Source organism: Symphalangus syndactylus, chromosome 5, assembly GCF_028878055.3.
Source record: "Symphalangus syndactylus isolate Jambi chromosome 5, NHGRI_mSymSyn1-v2.1_pri, whole genome shotgun sequence".
Classification (NCBI taxonomy): Eukaryota; Metazoa; Chordata; class Mammalia; order Primates; family Hylobatidae; genus Symphalangus; species Symphalangus syndactylus.
In genome coordinates, this window is record NC_072427.2 from 142,321,018 (window position 1) to 142,342,918 (window position 21,901).

Here is a 21,901-nt window from a genome sequence, read left to right on the forward strand (position 1 = left end):
CTGCTTCTTTATCAGTAGGAATTACTTTGCATTATTTTATGTGTGTGCTTAGAGAACTTTATATTGTAAAATTATGATGCGCTGATATTAAATTGATACTTCGGCGAGTACACTGTAGCTGATGAATCATCCCAAAGAATCAGGGCAAGTGGGTGGAGCTTGTGGACTGAGCAGGGGGCATGAATGGGAGTGAGAAGTGGGTGGTTTAGCTTTTCTTTATGCTCAGAGCAAACCAGTCTGAAGATGAGACAAAAGCTGGTGGCATTCCTCAGATTGGGGAAGAACTCAGATTGGACAAGCCTAGAGGAAATCTAGATTTTCACATGGGAAAAAAGAAGTAGTTTTCCTTAAGATAGTGAATTGGAATTGTGTCTGGCAAAGGAAGGTAACCTGATGGTAAAAGAGCCATCAGTGGCACAAACCAAACCTCCCCAGAGGGAGCTGATCCATCTGAGACCGGGTGGTAGCTGGGAATAATAACTGAAGAACATGACTTTTATGGAACAGTGGAATCAGTATCCTCAATGGGTTGTTGAACATTCTTCAGACATCTGACTATACAGTAAGAAGCAGGAAAGAGGCAAGATATTTCTCTTGGGCCAGAAATCATAGCAATCATCCAGCTGAGTGAATGATCTAAAGTCATGGGAAAAATCAGTGGGACCCACACCAGGCCCTGAGGAGGTGGAGTGTTCTGACATATTCAGAAGGGACAACTCAGGAGCCCATGCTGTTCTAGGTTACATTGAAGGACCAGTCAAACTCGGAAGGCATGTTTTTGATTAAATATGACTGATGCTTAGATGATGAGGACAATGAAAGTGATGATGAATTTAACAACGTAACCAGTTTGTAAACCAGTATGAAATGAAGCTCATCCTCACTTATATTCTTGGCTATAATATGTAGTCAATAGATTCACACTTAATGAACCAGAGAACTTACTGTGTGCTAGGCACTGTACTGAGCACTTTCTTATGTAGTGTTTCATTTAATCCTCTTTACAGTTCTATGAGCTAAGAATTAGCACTTTTATTTTCTGGAGGAAAATGAGGTTTGGATACGGTAAATAACTTTTCAAAGATCACACAGCTAAGTATTCAGATTTGAATCTAAATTTCTGATTCCAAATCCAGTACTTTTTTTTTTTATAGCAGCAATATGCTTCTGTTCTGTTTTGAACTTACTGCTTTGTTACCTTGGCTACTTACTAAATCTTTCTTTGTAAAACTGTGTAGGTTTATCAAGATGAAAGTCTAAATTTTAGATTTTTACTGTATTGTCTAATCTCATGCTGTTAATAAAGACATACCCAAGACTGATTAATATATAAAGGAAAGAGGTTTAATTGACTCACAGTTCCACATGGCTGGGGAGGCCTCACAGTCATGGCGGAAGGTGAAGGGGAAGCAAGACACGTCTTACATGGCAGTCGACAAGAGAACTTATGTAGGGGAACTCCCCTTTGTAAAACCATCAGATCTTGTGAGACTTATTCACTATCACAAGACCAGCACAGGAAAGACCCACCCCCATGATTAAATTACCTCCTACTGTGTCCCTCCTATGACATATGGGAATTTTGGGAGCTACAATTCAAGATGAGATTTGGGTGGGAAAAGAGCCAAACCATATCAGTTACTTAGGAGCTATTGTGAAGTGGTGGCTACAGAAACCAGTTGTCAACATCATTCAGAAAGTTGATGCACCTAGGGAAGAAATACAGGGAGTAAAACTTTGTAGAGGTTTCTGGAGGCTGGTGCCCCTGGTTCTTGTCAGATAGACTGCATTACAGAATATCTTTAGTTCCTCACAGCTTTCCAACTCTCTGCACATATATCCTCATAATAAATTGCCTGAGGATGATGGCTTCCAGCTTCTCACTCATAAGTGGGAGCTGAGCAATGAGAACACATGGACACAGGGAGGGGAACAACACACACCAGGGCCTGTCCATTACAAAATATCTTTAGACCATTATTCTCAGGAATAAATAGCACATATCTACCTCCCTTTGCGGCTTGTGTTGAGATGCTAATACCAAGGGCTAAATTGATGTTTATTTGACTTTTAAATCTGTGCTAACGAGTAACTCTGTAACCTCCTCTCACACAGCAAATTTCTGTGAAGCCTATAAAATATTTCAGAAACTAGTCTTTCTGACAACCGCTTAACCACCATTTTACAGAGGGTAAACTTAATATCTTACCTTGTCATATTCTGATACATTCAAAGTGAATCCAACTTGGTCAGTGTCAATGAACATTAAATTCTTTTGAAGTGATCATGGACACTTCATAGGCCAGTGTGAAACACCCAATGATTTGGAAGAAACAAAGCTGTAACCTTGATGGTCAGAGCCAGTTCTTTCATCCTAAATTCTTAAGGATGTGGGGAATGATGTGATTTGAACAAAATGCAGATCAGCCTTATGTGCAGTGAGGAAAAGCTGAATACTGGTGAATTTGGCCCTTGTTCAGGACCCATTGATAAGGTACTTGAGAGAGCAGAGCAAGATAGGAGAAATTTCATTTCTTGCAGCTGCAGAGAACTGGATGTAGTGAAAATTTTAGAAACCAAGAGCCGTATAAAGATGAGCAGAAACTCAAACAAAATAGAAGTTCAAATAAAATAAATAGCTAACTTTCCGCATAGTTTAACATCTGCTTGATATTGCACAAAGAACCTTCCTCAAGGCCTGATGGAGGTTTGTGTGAGTCCCAGTGGCTTCAGACATGTGGAGTAGCCACCACATCCCAGGGTTTCATGCAGCTTCACTCATCTTTGATTATCCCCACACAATCTGGGATACCAGCCCCCATCTACCTGCGTATTTATTATTTGGGGGGCACGTTTGTAAGCCACTTCTGATTAACCCTTGCTATGCCTGTGAAGGGAATATGGTTTTGTTAGCATCTATTACTCAGCTTGCTGATGCAAACAGTATTTAATCTCTAAGCAAACTATAAATCTTCAAGTGTATGATTTGACTTTATTGCCAAGTAAATTGTCCCTGCTTGCTATGCCCAATTCTTTGTTAGCCATGAGCTGCATACTGAATAAACACCAGTGGCTGGATAGATGAAAGAACAGATGGAGAAATGCTGTGAATGTATACCCTTACAGCTCCGGAGACGTGCCTGGGAAATTGGGAGCACATGCACGAAGCGCTGGGTATGAATGCAGCAAGCTCGCCATCCATCTTGAGAACCATGTGACAAAAAAAAGCCATACTTGAATGAATATTACAACCAGACAGGGGATGAAAACAGAATGGGAAATAAGAAAAGGGCCTTGGGGTGGTGGGAGGGTTCTTGTGTGAGTGACCTTGCATTACTGAGGGCACTCTGTCCCCTGTCTCAGGCCAGGGGACTAAACCTGACTCTCACCTTAGCTCTGCTCTGTTGCATTCTGAGCAAGGTAAACGTCATGGAGGCAGATGTTTGCCTCATGAAAATGGGAAGCTGTAGAATAAATTCCAAGAATGATACTGTAAAACAAGGAAATAGTAACTAATGGTAGCCTTTATACCTGTTTATTTTATTTTATTTATTTATTTTTTGAGACAGAGTCTTACTCTGTTGCCCAGGCTGGAGTGCAGTGGTGCGATCTCAGCTCACTGCAAGCTCCACCTCCCAGGTTTACACCATTCTCCTGCCTCAGTCTCCCGAGTAGCTGGGGATACAGGCACCTGTCACCACGCCCAGCTAATTTTTTGAATTTTTAATAGAGACGGTGTTTCACTGTGTTAGCCAGGATGATCTCAATCTCCTGACCTCATGATCCTCCTGCCTTGGCCTCCCAAAGTGCTGGGATTACAGGTGTGAGCCACCACACCGGCCACCTGCTTATTTTTAATTAGGATCTTTTAATTAGCAGGAGCAAAGACTAACTAAGTTGTTGCACAACAACCAACAAAATAAAAACAAAATACCAGGCAATTTACTATGAGGATATTTGTGCCTGGAGTTGGAAAGCTGAGAGGAACTAAGACCACTCCCCAGCTGGCTCCCTACTGGGTCTTCCTCAAGGACATATGGTCTGTATTTTGAAGATCTTGGGTTCTTTGCTTTCCACTTGCATCTGAGCCACTTCCCTTTCTACTGCAGGCATCCCCTGCTATCCCATAGCTTCCGCTTCCTCATTATTTCATGGTGCCCATGACCTTGGTTGTCATGGCCCTTACTCTGTTTCATGTTACAGGTGAAAGACTTGCCATTCTTTCAAGTTTTTTTGGTTCAGACTCCTGAGAGAGACAGAGGGTCTGATGGTTCTGGCTCATTTTTCTAGCCAGGCCCAGACTGCAGGCACTGGGCAGCTGCAAGATGGTCTGCTTCGGCCAGGTACCCACCTCTGATTAACAATACTTAATGCTGTGCAAAGAAGAGCTGAAGCTGCGAACCAGGGCAGGGAATCTAAAAGGAAAATTGGGCATGATGGATATGATGACTTGACATTTCAAAGAAGGAAGCTTAGCTAATTCTGACTCTAGAAGGCATTCACTGAGCAAAGTGAAAATCCTCTTTTAGTGCATATTTAATAAATAAGGCCAATTAGGTAGCTGAAGAGTTTTATTGTGGTGAAACTTTGCCTTTCTGTGAAGGAACAGAGAGGGGAATCTGAGATTATTCTCCCTTACATTAGGAAAGGATTAAGAAGTTGAGAGAATTAAGGAGAGACAAACTTACCCTTCGTCACCGAAGATTTCAATATTAATAACTTACTGTAACTAGGTTACTGATACTATGGAGTTTCTTGATGAGAGGCCTTTTGGAGACACTTGTGAAAATTTTGATAACCTGTGCACCTTCATGGAACTCAAAAATATGAACAAAAGAGGACATTTTACTATGAACCAAGATATCTTTCATCTGTGTGAAGCTAACTTGCAAACTTAACCCATGATCTGGTAACTCTGTTGGTAAATTGTTACATATATAACCAAAATAAGCATCAATATACAGACAGAAACATTGTGCCTTACTCTATTTGCACCTGGAAGTACCTCTAGCTCAAATCATATGTTGTTTTTTTGGCAAAAGTTGAGAAACTATGTTGCTATTTATACTGTTAATACACATGGGCGCCATTGCTAGTATATATCCACTTAATGTCATTGTGCCAAGAATAAAAGCAGCCTTTAAAATATACTCTTGATTCATCAGTAAGAAAATCAGGAAAAAAATTACATTTCTTTAATAGACATGGAGGCAGTTTTGAGAACCGATAGCATTTAGGTAGTCATCTATGTCTTTTTAAATGAATGGAGCACAGGGACTAGTCAATTGAACTGGAGAAGGAAAATTTGGCATTAGGCTACTTTTTTTTTTTTTTTTGAGACGGAGTCTCGTACTTTCGCACAGGCTGGGGTGTAGTGGTGCGATCTCCGCTCACTGCAAGCTCCACCTCCTGGGTTCACGCCATTCTCCTGCCTCAGTCTCCCGAGTAGCTGGGACTACAGGTGCCCGCCACCACGCCCGGCCAATTTTTTTTTTGTATTTTTTAGTAGAGACGGGGTTTCATAGTGTTAGCCAGGATGGTCTCATTCTCCTGACCTCGTGATCCATCCTCCTTGACCTCCCAAAGTGTTGGGATTACAGGCGTCAGCTACCGTGCCCGGCCAACATTAGGCTACTTTTGTGAGTTGCTTGGATTTAAATTTGAAAGCCCACATCATCTCTATGGGAGGAACACTGAAATAATTGATTGATTTCCTGACCAGTGTGTATGATTATTAAAACTGTCAGAAGGCTAGAGGAAAGAGGCCAGTGTAAAGAAATCAAATACACTGAGAGAAGAGATGAGGAATTATCATTCCCCCAGCTTTTCTGAAGAATAAAAATCTTAACAAAATCAATTTGCAATCATTTGAAGAGAAGAAGGTTTTTTAACTGGGTAGCCTGACTTCATAAAGGACAAGTCCTGTCATACTAATCTAATCTTCTGAGATGAAAATGAAAAGCTGGGTAGATCGTGGAAAAAGATATATGTATAATTCATTTAGACTGTAGCTATGATTTGGACGTGATACTCTATGGTATGCCCATTAGCTGAGACAGTAGATATCAGAGGCTCACTGTCCACCTGAGGACAAATACAAGGAACAGTTCAAGGCCCAGTGTTTCTTATGTTTCTTTTCACAGTCTGGCATTTGGATTGAAATGCACACGGATGTTTACTTTGCTCACTGCACAAAACTAGTGGGAGAACTGGGAAAGAGAGGGATAAGTAGAAAGAAGCTTGAAAAATAGAGTGGTCCAGCCATAGTACCCTCTCTTCTCACTATTCTTAGGATACTTACATTCTAAACTTCATGCTGGCATTTAAGGAACATTGTCAATCATTTTAAATATTTTTATCTTCCAATTAGCTTGCCTGAGGATGATGATGGTTTATACTTCATTTCTACTTCCTACAGCACTGATAAGCATTTAATAAATATGTGATTTATTAGCAAACAATACTGTTACAAAGAATCAGTTGTATGCATGTCCAGTAGAAGAACACTGCAGGAGTAATAATGTGTACCGAGTCCATCACTAGTTAGCAGTGCCAGTGGATAGATGCATGGGATTGAAGCTTAATGAATTCATGAAAATAATCTCTGTAATATACTAGGCAGAGGTTAGACTTTTACTAGACTACTGTAATCACTCTGTGCTTCCTAAAGAAACAAGGATGTGTAGACAGTTCAGATGAGAGCTACAGAGATGAATAAAAGAAACCTGAGAACGTGTGCTGCAGTGGTTGGTGGGTGCACCCTGAGCCAGATATACAGAGGTTCTCTTTCCAGCGGTTACCTTGGGCAAGTCCCTTCATGTCTCTGAAGCTCACTTTCTCTATTGGTAAAATGGAGAAAATATCAGGGCCTGCTGCAATGGAATATGAGAATATATTCACATACTGCATGGACAGCACAGAGCCTACTATAAGCACTCAGTGAATATTGTCATAAGAATTATAAGAAATGAATAAGGGAGATTGTTTAGGCTCAGGAAGAAAAGGCTGAGAGTGGGCTTAGCAATAATCTTTACGTACAAGGTAATGACAAACCATCATCCATCTTGACATCAGTTTTGTTCATACTGACAATATTTTTGAAGGCTTATCATGTGCCTTCTGCCAAGGAGAGCAAGAGAGCCAAAGAGCTCAATCTGCAGCATGATGGACTTAAGACAGACAAAGGGATGAATTTCTGAAAGTCAGGTTTCTGGACTCACCAGCTTAGGTAACTGAAGAAAATTGTGGACTTTTCTTTGAAGACTTCGAAAATAATCTAGCTTCACCTCATGTTCTACAAAACCAGTTTAGTTGTGGTCCTACTATGAGCTGGACTAATGTGTTCTCAGGGTACTCTAGTTAGTGTCTGTTCTTTGAGATCTTGGGCTGGCATTTAACAGAGAGTTTCATCTGTGCTTATAAAAGATGAGCAGATCGGCACCTTTAAGCAGTACTGAATTAACATCAAAATGTCATTGCTGAGCCATAAGGATGCCCCCATTTTGTTTTGTTAGCGTGGATCAGAATTCACAGTTGGCTGATGTGAGCCTGATAGCTTCAGGTGAGTTGATTTACTGCCAGTTCTAAAGATAACGAGACTGCATGTCGCACTCATACTTGTCTGGGATGATTCATTTATAGGCAGAGGCCCCATTGTGAAGGATTCAGATTAGCCATTAATAAGTACTAGTATCTGCTTATAGCAGTGACTGTGTACTCCAGAGTCTGATGAGGATGGGGGCAAGAATAAGCCCCGAGATTCCTTGTGTTTGAAATAACAAATGACATTTTCTTTCGAAGACCTCTTTCTCTGCTTGTCAACTTCCATCAGAGGAAAAGTATCCAGATGAAACACCATCAACAGTAGAAATGTTGGAGGCCACTGAATGTGGTTTGAAAGCAAACAAGTAAACAAATTTCAAAATAAAAATGAGTAAATAGACCATTCTTTTACTTGCCAAGTTCTTATTTCTAGGAAAGATTTATTCTGATTTCCATCGATGTTGGTACCTCCCGTGAGTGATTTCTGCTGCTTGTCCCGGCTTGGTCCATCTCCCAGAGTCAAGCTGAGATGGCAATAGCATTTCAGCTACCCAAGGTCCCACAGGGGAGAATGGCAAAACTCGTTGGGCTAATGGTTTTAGCCGGTTAGAGCATTCTGTTGGGGTCTTTATCTGTGGAATTAGGACTGTGGAAAAAGGGAGGCAAAGAAGGAAGAGGTCACAGCCTGGGCTGCAGTGCTGATTGCAGCAAGGAGGGACAAGATGGGCTCCAAGAGTGTTGACAAGTTTAGTACTGGTAAGTCAGAGGGGATGGGCTGGGCCAGAGAGAGTGTCTCTTGACTGTGTTGGCAACTGGATCCTTAGCATTCTGTACCTTCTAAACTAATATCCTTTTTTTTGTATGGATAGAGAAAAGGATAGGCTGTTTTCTAGGACTGTGGACACAATTACGTGGTTAGAAAAGTAGTTTTCGTGTGTTTCTCCCTGTATCAGGATAGGAGCTGGGCATCCATCCTAGTGGATTGTGTTGCACTCTCAATGAAACTTCACGTGTCCATTCCCAGGAAAGTTAGAGATCAAGAAAATGAAGGTAAGCAGTTAGAACCTCAGAAGTCTTAAACATCCATTTTTAGTGCTAATAACCAGCAGCCATAAATGAGCCACAGTAAAAGAAATAGTTGAATAATTCTGGAAAAGGAGAGCAATTTTCAGTATAAAGCAAACAAAGAAAATCTCAAATAAACTTTGATGCAACCAATCAAACACTGAACACAATTTGTATTGCAGGCCAGGGTCTAGGGAGGGTCAGAAAGCTGGGAAAGATTGGACTTAACCCTGCCATGGGGTTGCCTGCCACGGGGTGGAGGTCAGCAAGCTCCAAGTCCTTATTTAAGAACAGATAACCCCCTTGGTGGGATTCAGGCTAGTGTGGGTATGCAGGAGTTTGACAGAGTAATGGAAAAAGGCAACACAGATGTGTTGACACTAATAATGCCCTAATCATCTCGTATAGAACAGGAAACAGTAGATGTGTCAGACCCCAGCTGGCATCTGTAGATACAGGAAGCCCAGCATCAAGGATTTAGGCAGCTTCTCATGGACTGTCCAATGTAGTTGGAGGCTCTGAATAAGGCTCCTCATCCACAGGAGACTGGAATAAAAATCAGAATATGAGGAAGTGATTTAGTCCTTTGGATTGAGTACGTGGGAGGCACACGAAAAGACAGGCTTCATCTGGGTGGCCATGTCTGAACCCAGCCAGGCTCACAATCAGTGCACCAATTCCTGGGCGTAAAGGGGCAGCCTAGCCAGCTTTAGAAGATGGTGTCATTGAGGACAGTACTTGGCCTATCCTGGTTTAAAGATCAGAAGGCAGTACTTAGTGACTAAAGTTCAAAGTCTTATAGTTGAATGAAGCTGGGACATGCAGGTGCTGACAAGTTGTTGAAGTTTTTTTTTGTTTTTTTTTTAATCTGCCTCTGTGCAATTTTATTTTCATTTCTGGAGCCCTTCAAAATGCATTGCCTCTTTTAGATGGAGGGCCAAATTGGTTTGGGAGATGTGAATAAATTCAAAGCTTCTTTGATTGTGAACAGCCGTACTTTGCTATATGTGAGGAAGTAGTGATCAGTTTTGCAATCTAGAGACCTAGAAAAACACATCACTGGATGTTTGGTGGGAAAAAAAAAAAAAAAAAAACTTTCTCAGAAAACTTCTTTCTGGATTTAGCCTTTGGAGACAATGACTTGTTAATCTATGGCCAAAGAAGCATGACTGATCCACATTTTAAACTCAGCCATGCCTGGTCTCTCACTCCATATGGAGCTGGGACAGAAGGGCAAAGAGTCCTTTGTTTCCCAGGGATCACTTGAAGAGACCCATGTGTACAACAAGATCACTATATCTAGAACCAGTGCTTGTGTTATTTTCAGCAACATGTGAGGTACTAGCACTCACAGCTTAATCAAATATAAAATGCCTTTTCTACCCTTCTGCTTCTCTGCTCCCCTTGGTATATGAACGTGATGTTCTGATCAAATGTGTTTGAAGAGATGGGAATGTTAATTTATTTGAGACAAATGTCAACATCTTTACTCTGAAAAATGCTGCTAGTACATCAAGTGCCATCACTGGCTTGCACTTAACTCTGCTCTTGAGTAATAATCACAGTTCTTTTGTAGATGCTGTCCTTTCAGCTTAAGTTAAATAAGATGATTTTGATGAGATAAGGGAATTTTGGATTTAGTATTTCATACCTAATAAGAAATGATGGCTGGGCGCGGTGGCTCATGCCTGTAATCTCAGCACTTTGGGAGGCTGAGGTGGGCGGATCACGAGGTCAGGAGATTGAGACCATCCTGGCTAACACGATGAAACCCTGTCTCTACTACAAATACAAAAAATTAGCCGGTCGTAGTGGCGGGCACCTGTAGTCCCAGCTACTGAGGAGGCTGAGGCAGGAGAATCACTTGAACCTGGGAGGTGGAGGTTGCAGTGAGCTGAGATGGCACCACTGCACTCTAGCCTGCGTGACAGAGCTAGACTCCCTTCCAAAAAAAGAAAAAGATTCATCTTCCCTTTGGTTATTAGGTTTAGTTTTATGATGCCTTTCATTTTGTTCTATAAATGCCCAGACCTATATTTGTGTTGACCACACTTGATTTTATAAATTTAGTGTGATATTGATAACCCTACTACTTAATTAACACTTAGTTTAATATGTACACACCTTTTCTCTGTTCATTTCATTTTTTTTCCAAACTTTCCTATTTTCCTGCCTTCTTCCCTTGTGTTTATTTAAAAGTACATTTATTCAGTCACAGAACCTGATTGTTGCTGAACTTGTCAGCTTGCTCTTTTATAGAAAGGCAACTCTTAATAAAAATACAAGTCAGTCCATCTGAGAGTAGGTTGGATTGCTTTTAGGAAAGGAATTTTACTTTAAGATGAAATGAAACAGTCTTGTTAAGATTTTAGTGGTCCCGATACCTTACAAAGGGGCACAAACACATTCTCGAAGTGCTCTTACTATCCTTCAGGACCTTTGCTCCCTTACTTTAATTCTGTAATTCATTTAGGTATCTTAGTGATGGGGAATCTGCCTGTTCCTTCTCCTCTTATTACACTTCCTGTTGTTTTCTTCTGGCTATAAAGTTGTCTCTGTGGCCTAGAATATCAAGAATCTTGTAGACATTCTCAAAGTGAATGAATACTTTTAGTTTGTTTCTCTACTGTGGCTTAAATTTGGTGATTAAAGCACATCCAAAGAGAGACTCAGTCAGGGAGGAAAATGGGGCCAAATTCAAGTAGAAAGGACAATTAGCTCCTGAAAGAACAAATAATAAAAAGAATGCTGGCTTCTGCGGAAGTTGCTTAGTTATCCAGAGTGGCTCTTAAACTTGCCAGATCTGCTTGAATTTCTTTGAAAACTCAGAATGTTCTCCTTTGTGTGCAAGGGTTTAAAGAAAAGAATGGGTCTGGCATTTAACAGGCAGGAAAGATCATGATTCTCTATCAGTATGCTTCCATTGTGTGTTTCAGTCATGATATTTTTGATTAATGGTGAGGCTGGAGAACATCAGAAATTTTCCCTATCTTGCAAGACACTGCTCCCAAAACTCTGACACTATTCAAAGCCATGCTAAGGAACTAACTCCAGCCTTAGTCACCAGAAAAAAATGATGGCGTGGTATCAGAATTTCTAGTCATCAAAGGAGATGATCATTTAGGATTTGGTGAGTAGAGGAAAGCATTTCCCCTTATTTTGGGAGGAGAAAGAGATTTTTTGTCTCCCATATTCTGCCTCTACTCTGTGCTAAATGTGGAAGGAGTGAAGATGGAGTACTCAGAACTTCTCAGGACAGCTGGATAACCCTGGCCTCTTAGCCCATCATTTCTACATTTGCCTTCCTTAATCTGATGGAGAAAGTCTCAGGGAAAGCCTACCAGTTCTAGAGTTTTTCAGACACAGATCCTCCTCAAGAACTGAATTGAGAAGAACAGAAGGAGAATTTTCTTTATTAATATAATAGGAAAGAGACTAGAGGAAAACCAGATTGATTTAATCTGAAACTATACTAGTGTCCTAACAGGATTATAATCCCTATGATATTATACAGTACTAAGATTTGAATAATGTGAAAGGCTTTAAGATGCTGGAAAAATATAATCACAATTGGATAGCCAACAAAGATAAGTTAGATTTGAGAGCATCTGGTTGCAGCATCCATGACCCCATTTAAAAAAATTCAGATATTTACTGAGCGCACCCTATGGGCCAGACCTCAATTCTAGGTGCTGGGTTATAGCAGTGAACAAACACATACCAATCCCTGCCCTCCTGGTGTTCACATTTAATTGGGAAGAGGCAGGTGAGTTCATAATAAACATGCCAAATAAGTAATCATGTAGTCCATCTGATGGTGAGAGATGCTATGGGAAAAAGAAAAAGCAAAGCTGGACAAGGGGATCAGATATGCCTGTGAAAAGTGAGGACAGGCTTCAGCATTCCATGGTGTGGTCAGGATTGAGAGCACTTTGTTGGGAAGGCAAGATTTTAGCAAAGACGTGGAAGAGGTGCCTGTGTGATACCTGGATAGCTGGAGAAAAAGTGTTTCAGGCAGGGGAAATAGCTACAGCAAAGCCCTGGAGCAAGAATGTGTGAGTGTGTTCAATACAGATCAGAGTGCATGGAGCAGAGTGAGGGCCTCGGACCCGAGGGCCAATAGGGGGTCCAAATCAAGGGTGCTGGCTGTTTCTTTGTAGTACACTGGGGAGTCTTTGAGGGCTTGGGGTATAGAATAACATCTTAAGTTTACAAAAGATCATCCGTCTTTGTTGAGCATTAGACTAGGGGGTCAGGACAGAGCCAGTGGTACCATTGAGCAGGCTCTTGCAGAGATTGGAAGAAGAACATCAAATGTTGCTGGTAGATAAGGAGGACTGCAAGTGGACATTGGCATTGTCGATATCAAAGTCACCTGCCTTTTACCAGAGGAGTTTCAGTGAAGCGGTGGGGTTGAAAGTCTCATTGGATTCAGTTTATGAGAATGGGAGAAGAAGAATTAGGAGAAGTGAGTATAGATGATGCTTTTAAGGAGTTTGCTACAAAGGGATGTAAATAAGTGACTATAGCATTTTCTGCCACTCTGGCTGGCTATAACAGGGATCCCCTCACATTTTGTAAAAGCACAGTTTATGTATAACTTTTTAGGCATGGCTTATTTCTATGAGGTAGATATGTGCCATCAGCATAAAAATTTGAAACTAGGCTGGGCGCGGTGGCTCATGCCTGTAATCTCAGCACTTTGGGAGGCTGAGGTGGGCGGGTCACCAGGTCAGGAGATGGAGACCATCCTGGCCAACATGGTGAAACCCCATCTCTACTAAAAATACAAAAAAAATTAGCTGGGTGTGGTGGCACGCACCTGTGGTCCCAGCTACTTGGAAGGCTGAGGCATGAGAATTGCTTGAACCTGGGAGGCAGAGGTTACAGTGAGCCAAGATTATGCCACTGTCCTCCAGCCTGGCAACAGAGTGAGACTTTGTCTCAAAAAAAAAAAAAAAATTGAACTAGATGAGATCATCAAATTCATTTCAGTTACTTTCCCACCCAGTGAACAAAACGTCTACAATATTAATACAATGAACACTAGAAAAATGTTTCATGTGTCAGCTAGGGACCTAGAGATGAACATACTCTTGAGAAACATTTTTAGTCAGATAAGGCAAGTATGCATGTTTACTGTGTAAGTATGATGACGGAGGCATGTACAAGATAAAAGCAAAGGGGAGATAGAACTAAGTTGACCAGGGCAAGTTAGAAAAGACATACGTGAAAGACCTGACATTTGAACTGGGTCTTAAGGATAATCATAAAATTTTCCAGCCCATGTACTGGCAAAAATCCCTCTGTTAGATAATAATCCAGCTCTTGTTTGAATGCTTACAGTGATAGAGAGCTCACTACCTTAGGAGACCCATTCCATTTTAAGAACCTATAATTTTTGCAAATGCTTTTCTTATATTGAGCCCAATAATGCCTTTTAATACTTCTACTCATTGTTCCCAGTTCTCTTCTCCTCTGAATTTAATGAGCAAAGATTTGTCTTTCTACCAAATAAGTCATTTCAGTATTTGAAAATAGATATGTTCTCTTTGAAGCAATTTCTTTTTGGTGTTGAAAAGGGGGAAATGGGCAGAGTCAGGTTCCCAGGGAAGCAGACTCTGAGCCTGAGGTTACTGTGCAGGGGGTTTATTAGGGGGTGCTTTTGAGATCAGCACCATAAGCAGGAAGGGAAGATTGGACAAGGCTGGACAGGAGAAGTGCAGGTGTGATGCAGTTTTAATGGAAGCTCCAGAAATCCTGTGGGGGAATTCTGAAGAGAAACTGACCCTTTGGAGTTGTCCAGAGTTAGGGCAAGAAGATTAGGTCTTTACACCTGTAACAGCCAGTCATTCAGTCCCATTTACCCCAGGAAAGGGATATGGCTTCGGGGAAGTGGGATTTTTCAGCTGAGGCAGTCCCCAAAGGTGTTGAGTGGAAGCCCTATTGCCAGGGGGGCACTACCAGCCGCTGGGGCACTTAATCCTTTATTTCTGAAGTGGATCGATAAGGGATCTGGATGATGCAGAAGAGGAATCTTAGGTACTGCTGATTTTTTAGGCAATTATTTTCTGAGGCAGATAATAAGATGAAAAAGTGCCTCTTTTTGTTTATTCTTATTAGCAAATAAACACCACAAACATCAAAATGATGGGGGCCCCACGTTATGGTTCTAGACTGTTAGGGTCTAGTGTACAATTCTACCTTCCCTGTGCTGCTTATTCATCTCTGTTAGGATGGCCCTTTATACAGGAATATGTTAAAGATGCTCTTGAGGTGAGCTGAAGAAGTACATTCAGGTAATAAATTTGACTGGGATTCTTCACTAGGAGGAGACTGCTCCAAGGACCCCTGCATGTCAATATTTTGTAATGACATCAGGAGATAGAAATGTAAGTGGGGAAGCATAGTGAGCTACAAACAGAATTATATCTCTGTCCTTCATCCTCGATGACTTGTGGTAATCACAGTGCATGCTGGGTGCCTGCAAAGATGGATGTGTGGCCACCAGTCCTTTCTACTCTATGCACACATGAAGATTGCCCTTTGATTTGTGGCTATGGCCATAATTTGCAAAGCCTATCACCATTTCAACTTATAGCTAGACTAGAGCTTTACTGAAAAAGAGCTGTCCCATTCCTGATCACTGTACACCATATTGATATGTCAACTAAATGAATAATAATAACTGGACTACTCATTATACCAGGAAACATTGGCCCAAGCTATTATTCTGTTTCTTGACTTCTGTTTGGCTTCATTAGCCTCCTTGGGGTGCCAGATAAAATGGTCATATAAAGCATCCTTATTTAATAAGGGCTTGGCAGAATAAAATGGTTGAGCTGGGCATTGATCAGGGCAGAAGAATCAGGAAAAGGATCAGATTGTGGAGGACAATAGAACTAGAAGGTACGGTAAGGATGTAGTGGGGGATGATAGAGCCATATCAATTTTCTCATTTCTCACTCTCATTATGCATTGGCTTCCTTCACACAGTAGCTAGCAGTGTCTTTACAAGCCACTTGCAACTGCGGGAGAGAGAATATTAAGAGAAGACTAACAGAGGGGAGGGCCAAGTTGGTATTTAATAGATTGGTTTTCTTTTAAATTCAATCTAATTAACAGAGCCCATTTACTGTGGACCCCCATGGCTTTTGTACCTCTTGCTATGTATTTGAGCCAGCTGTGGTTTCATAGCACATGAGCTTTGCATCTATTCGAGAGCCTTCTTGTGATAAGATCTGTTCATTTATCACAGAATAGGTAGACCTGCTCTGTTTGCCGCTGGGATCCCTTTCATCCCAAGCTTGTACATCTTAAAGCATATTGGAAAGTTTCTTCACTTTGCTATAACCACTGGGCCTGTGGAAGCTCATGCGATAATATTTCTCATTTGGGAATCCCCCAGTTTTTCTTTAGCTGGAAGCATGACAGGAAAAACAAATGGGTGTCTCTTTAAAGTGACAGCTATTCTAGGTGTGTCATCTTGCCACTGGCCTTCCTTTCCTGTCGTCGTCCTCTGTAGGCCAGTGACAATTCTTGGAATAAAATTGCATTGCGCCAGATTTCCACTTGTCTCAGTCCTTTTAGGCTACTTATAAACTGAGTAGCTTATAAAGAACAGAAATTTGGATGGGCGCAGTAGCTCACGCCTGTAATCCCAGCACTTTGGGAGGCTGAGGCAGGTGGATCACAAAGTTAGGAGTTCAAGACCAGCCTGGCCAAGATGGTGAAACCCCTTCTCTACTAAAAATACAAAAATTAGCCTGGCATGGTGGTGGGCACCTGTAATCCCAGCTACTTGGAAGGCTGAGGCAGAGAATTGCTTGAACCCGGGAGGTGGAGGTTGCAGTGAGCCGAGATTGCGCCACTGCACTCTAGCTTGGGTGACAGTGTGAGACTCTGGGGGAAAAAAAAAAGAACAGAAATGTATTTCTCACATTTCTGGAGCCTGAGAAGTTCAAGATCAAGGTGCCAGTAGATTTGGTGCTTGGTGAGGGCTCATGCCCTGACTCATAGAGAGCAACTTCTTGCTCTGTCCTCACAGGGTGGAAGGAGCAAGGCAGCTCTCTGGGGCTTCTTTAATAAGGGCACTAATTTCATTTATGAGGGCCTCACTCATCTCTTGATACCATCAGATACCATCACCTTGGGAGTTAGGATTTCAACATATGAATTTGAGGAGGACACAAACATTCCGACCAAAGTCTCACTGTGTTATTTAACCTAACGACAAGGTCAGCTTTGCCTAAGAGTTGTACTCGTGTAGTAGGAGAAGTCTAGGATCAGGGACTGGCCAGGTTTGGAATAGATACACATGATATAATTATTCTATTTTGAATTCATTCCCTTTTTTCTACTCACCCATCCTTGGTGCCTCACCCTCCCTGCTTTTCTGAATTACGTGATCCTATGAAGCTCCTCTTCAACTGTACCTTTAAGTCCGGAGAAGAGCGTGCTGGTGTGCACCATTTCACCCTTACCGGGAAAAATTACTCCTATATGACCAAGCATCCAGGGTTTCATTCTGGGTAGCCTGTGGAAAATGTGAAAAGTTCAAGCTGTGAGAACAAACAGCCCAGGCAGAGCCAGGGGCTGGCAGCTCCCATTGCCAAATCAGGATTTTTGGATACCAGCTGGATATTTCCCAGTCTGTATTTTTTTCAATAAGGGGTGCCGAAGAAATGCTCAGCAATTTCTCAGTTGCACAACAATGTGTTCCTGAACTAAGAAACCACTATATAATTTTGTGCTCTCATTGGGGGATAAGAAGGAACTGCCCCTTAGAAAAGACATAGTTTTGTTAGCCTGGATTGCTATAAAATGGAGATGAGCCATGGGATAGAAGATAGGGGGCACAGAGCAAGAAAAGACATACGATTACCCAGGAGGAAATCAGGGGAAATAGGAGGACAAGACTGAGAGGGTGTTCATTTTGTGTTTTTGGACTCATCTAGCTAAAGGTAGAGAGAAAATGCAGGACTTAACATCTCAGAGCAGCAGGTGAAACACAGCTTAAAATGGGAGACATTTAAAATGTCTTCTCCCTGGAAAGGAAGGAGAAATCAGAAGACGCTCAAAATTGACAGAGAAGGGTGTGTCAATGCTCTGGTCAAACCAAGACCTGTGGTGTCCTGTAGGTCAGAGAAAGAGCATATCTTCTATATGTCTGAAGTAAAGCTTAATCAGATATGAGTTCAAATGGCAATAATTTTAACTTGCAGCTTAGACATACTGTTTGAGCCTTATTCTGTTCTGCATATATTATTATCAGAGTAGAAGTTAGAGAGCAAATTAAATGTGATATTAATTTAACATTTGTATGTTTATAGAACATATAGTGATCCAATTTCATTCTACATATATTTCTCCCTGATATCTGTACCTGAGTACCATTCACCTTCTGGACCACTGAGCTTATCTCACCTCCATAGATAGGTTTATGTGTAGACCAATGACATTTTTGGATTATGCACTCTGTGACTGAGTGATACACATTCACAAGCAAGAAATCCAAAAGCCTTGAAAAATGGAAAGTATGTGTGTGTGTGTATGTCTGTGTGGGCATGTGCATTTGTGTTTGTATAGCTCATTTGACAACAAAACCTGACCTGAACTGACGTGAGGCTGTTTAGAGCCTTTATTCTACACTATGTGACTCTTCATATGTTTTGCTATAGAAATATTAACCTCTTTGATTTTGGGGAGCTTCCCTAGGCTCTGGCAGTAACCCCAAGGATTTCAGACAAGGCAAGTATAGACATAGGTTGATTTTCTGTAAAGTCTAGGAGACAATTTTAGGAAGAAAGGTATTACAAAAGTCTGCAATTTAAATATTTAAAAATATTTATTGTAAATACAAACTTGTAAACGCATTATATAAAAAATAAGTAATGAACACAAATCTTTGTACCCACTTGGTTTAAAATCTCCATTACCTTTACTCTCCATTACTATCTTTGGTTTGATTTTTTTCTCTCCCTTTTTTTGTCGTGTTCTTTTTCTAGGATGAATCCTCCATGTTCTTCCAGTTCGGCCCATCAATTGAACAGCAAGCTTCCGTAATGCTCAACATCATGGAAGAATATGACTGGTACATCTTTTCTATTGTCACCACCTATTTCCCTGGCTACCAGGACTTTGTAAACAAGATCCGCAGTACCATTGAGAATAGCTTTGTGGGCTGGGAGCTAGAGGAAGTCCTCCTACTGGACATGTCCCTGGACGATGGAGATTCTAAGATCCAGAATCAGCTCAAGAAACTTCAAAGCCCCATCATTCTTCTTTACTGTACCAAGGAAGAAGCCACCTATATCTTTGAAGTGGCCAACTCAGTAGGGCTGACTGGCTATGGCTACACGTGGATCGTGCCCAGTCTGGTGGCAGGGGATACAGACACAGTGCCTGCGGAGTTCCCCACTGGCCTCATCTCTGTATCATATGATGAATGGGACTATGGCCTCCCCGCCAGAGTGAGAGATGGAATTGCCATAATCACCACTGCTGCTTCTGACATGCTGTCCGAGCACAGCTTCATCCCTGAGCCCAAAAGCAGTTGTTACAACACCCATGAGAAGAGAATCTACCAGTCCAATATGCTAAATAGGTGAGTGTGGAACAGAGGGCCCATTGATGGTGGAGATGAGAGGGGAGCTTCAAAGACTGGGGTTGGAAGTTCAGAAACTGCAGGAAGAACAATTCAAGATGGTAGCAGTTTGAAGCCTGGCCTTGGGCATGGCAATTGGTCATGATTGGGGGAGTGTTTTGGATCCAACCTTGCCAAAACAACTTTCACTTATTGAGCACTTATTATGTGTTAGATGTTACTCTAAGGGTTTTGCACGTTTGGTTTCATTTAATCCTCAGCTCTATAAGTCAGGTTTTAACAATCGTTTCTATTTTACAATGCGAAAGAATAGGCTTGGAGGCGTAAATTATACAAAGTCATGTTGCAAGTGAGTGGTCACTTTGGAGTTGAACCTAGGCCTCTCTGATCTGTAAATACTACTTGATCACAAAGAAAGATGCAGGAGACTTAGAAATAAGGGAGGACCAGTCCACTTACCTTTGGAATGTTGCCATGTTGTAGTAAGATTGAAGAACAGGTTATGCTCATCTGTAGTCATATGAAGTATATTCTTCCCTTAAAGAAACAGGCTTGGTTTTTGTCTCTTGCTTCTCCAGCCTCTGCCTTTAAGGGTGAGGATGCTGCTATAGAGGTGGCTTTTATAGTTACTTAGTCTGGTTTGTTTAGCAAGCCCTCACCTTGCATAACCCAGCCATGACTGCAGTGCATCCTCCGTGGGGTATTAAATGACTATGTGGGGTAGGAGATTCTATACTATACTTTCATGGTTTTATTATTTGTATAAAACTTCTATGTAAGTACATTATAAAAATTCAAACTAAATAGAACATAAAGAAGTGTGTTTTAAAAATAAAAGTGATCTTAAATCTAACTAATTGGAGATAATCATTGTAGAAATACTTTGTGAACATCTTTCTAGATATCTCTCTGTGCATGTACATTTATATGGATATAAATGTACAATGTTACATATATGGAAATATAAGTACACTTGCTGTTCAATAGCTTGATTTCTTTCATTCAACACTGTTTTGGACATCCATTTGAAATTATTTTTAATTGTATTAAGATGTACAGAAAGGTATTCAGAAAAACAATGCATACTCAGGTACTCACTATCTAGCTTAATAAATAAAATATTAAAAGGTGTACTTGGGATGTTAAAAAACATATAGTGGATGTTGAGTGGGTAACTTCTACCAGGGAGCTGGACGGCAGTCTGTAGAGTACAGCTTCAATTCAGGGTTGAAACTCAAACCAGGTTCACAGTAGTTATATCTGTGATCCAATCTTGATATTCTTCCACCATCACCTCTCTAGAGGTTCCTCTTTCCACCATCCCTAGGTATTGCCCCTTGCTTGGCACAGATTGTCTTGGTTTTTCTTCTACCTCTCTGGTTTCCTTCTATTCCAGTTCCATCTGGGGCTCCTTAGCACACTCCTGTTTTATGCATCCCTTAAATATGGGCACTTCTTGGGGTTCTGTCCTAGACCCTCTTCCTTTCTCATCCATTCCCAAGGATACAGTCAATGTCTGTATATTTTCCAAAGTGACATCTCTGGTTGCAACCTCTCCCTTGAGCTCTAAATTTGTATTCTTAGCTATGGCCAGATATGTTTCTTTGGATTCCATGGGCACTTTGAACTCACAGCATCCAAAGCTGAACTTCTGCCTCTTCTCTCACTAGTCTCCTACCCTCTCCTAGCCAAACCTGCACTGCCTGTCAATGATGTATTCTATTACAAAGTTACCTAAAATAAAAATTTCCTGGATACCCTTGGTTCCATATCCCTGACACCTCATAGTCAATCATACTGTTTGCCCTAGATTTTAGTCTCCCCGTACCTCTGGAATGCCGTTCTTGTTTTCATCTCTCCTACAACATCCCAGTCCATTTTTTCTCATGTGCATTACTGCAGGGCTTCTTACATGATCTTCCTCCTCCAAGTTCTACTGCTTTTCAATTTACATTGCAGCCAGGGTGATCAAAATTAAAAATGTGATTTCATCATTCTCTTGCTTAATACCTTTCAGGGGCTTTTCATTGCTCCTATAATTAGGTCCGTTCTCCTTAATATGGTTTATAAAGACTTCAGCCTCATGAGCCCTGCCTATCTTTCCAAAATTCTCTCATGCTCTTCTCTGCCTTGCACGCCACCTTCCTGCAACACTGAACTTAGTTTAGTTCTTCGAAAACGCCGTGCTCTCTCTTGCTTCCAGCTCTTTCCTCTCTCTGTCTTGAACTTACTCTCCAGCATGCCCCTTCCCAACAAACACAGGTGCTGATGTTCCCTTACCTGCCTCATGCTCTTCATTTGTCAGATTCCTCAGGCTTCAGTCTTGGCATTACTTCTGCTGGGAAGTCTTTCCTGAGCCTCGGAATAAGATTACTGCATTATATGCCTTCACTACCTCTTGTACTTTTCCGATAAAGCCACTCTTCAAACTGTGGCAATTGCATGCTGTATTATCTCCCTTCCCCGTGAGCTCTGTGAGGGTAGTGACCTTCCCATAGCACTCATTTCTCTGACCCCATTTCCTGCACAATGCATGGCACGGGGAAGTGAATGACGCCCTCCAAGACTCAGTGCGCACCTGCTCTGCAGGAGCCTTCCCGTTCTGCTCTGTTCTTGCAAGACAATAAAGATTCTCTTGAAAAATGTACTGTTGATTCAGTTCTGTAGCTTTGGTTTTTCTCCCACTGC

At 41.4% G+C, this 21,901-nt stretch overlaps 1 protein-coding gene across 4 annotated transcripts in view; it reads left to right on the plus strand.

Moving 5' to 3' along the window:
* The window catches only part of GRIN2B (glutamate ionotropic receptor NMDA type subunit 2B), a 418,101-nt gene that overhangs the window by 207,860 nt on the left and 188,340 nt on the right, over positions 1–21,901 (plus strand). For 3 of the 4 annotated variants that reach the window (XM_055280574.2, XM_055280575.2, XM_055280576.2), the window contains one exon: positions 18,615–19,213. In XM_055280574.2, coding sequence (XP_055136549.1) covers positions 18,615–19,213 — 599 coding nt within the window. Of the gene's footprint in view, positions 1–18,614; positions 19,218–21,901 lie in introns of those variants that run through there. The other variant, XM_063639629.1, reaches the window with a different exon arrangement.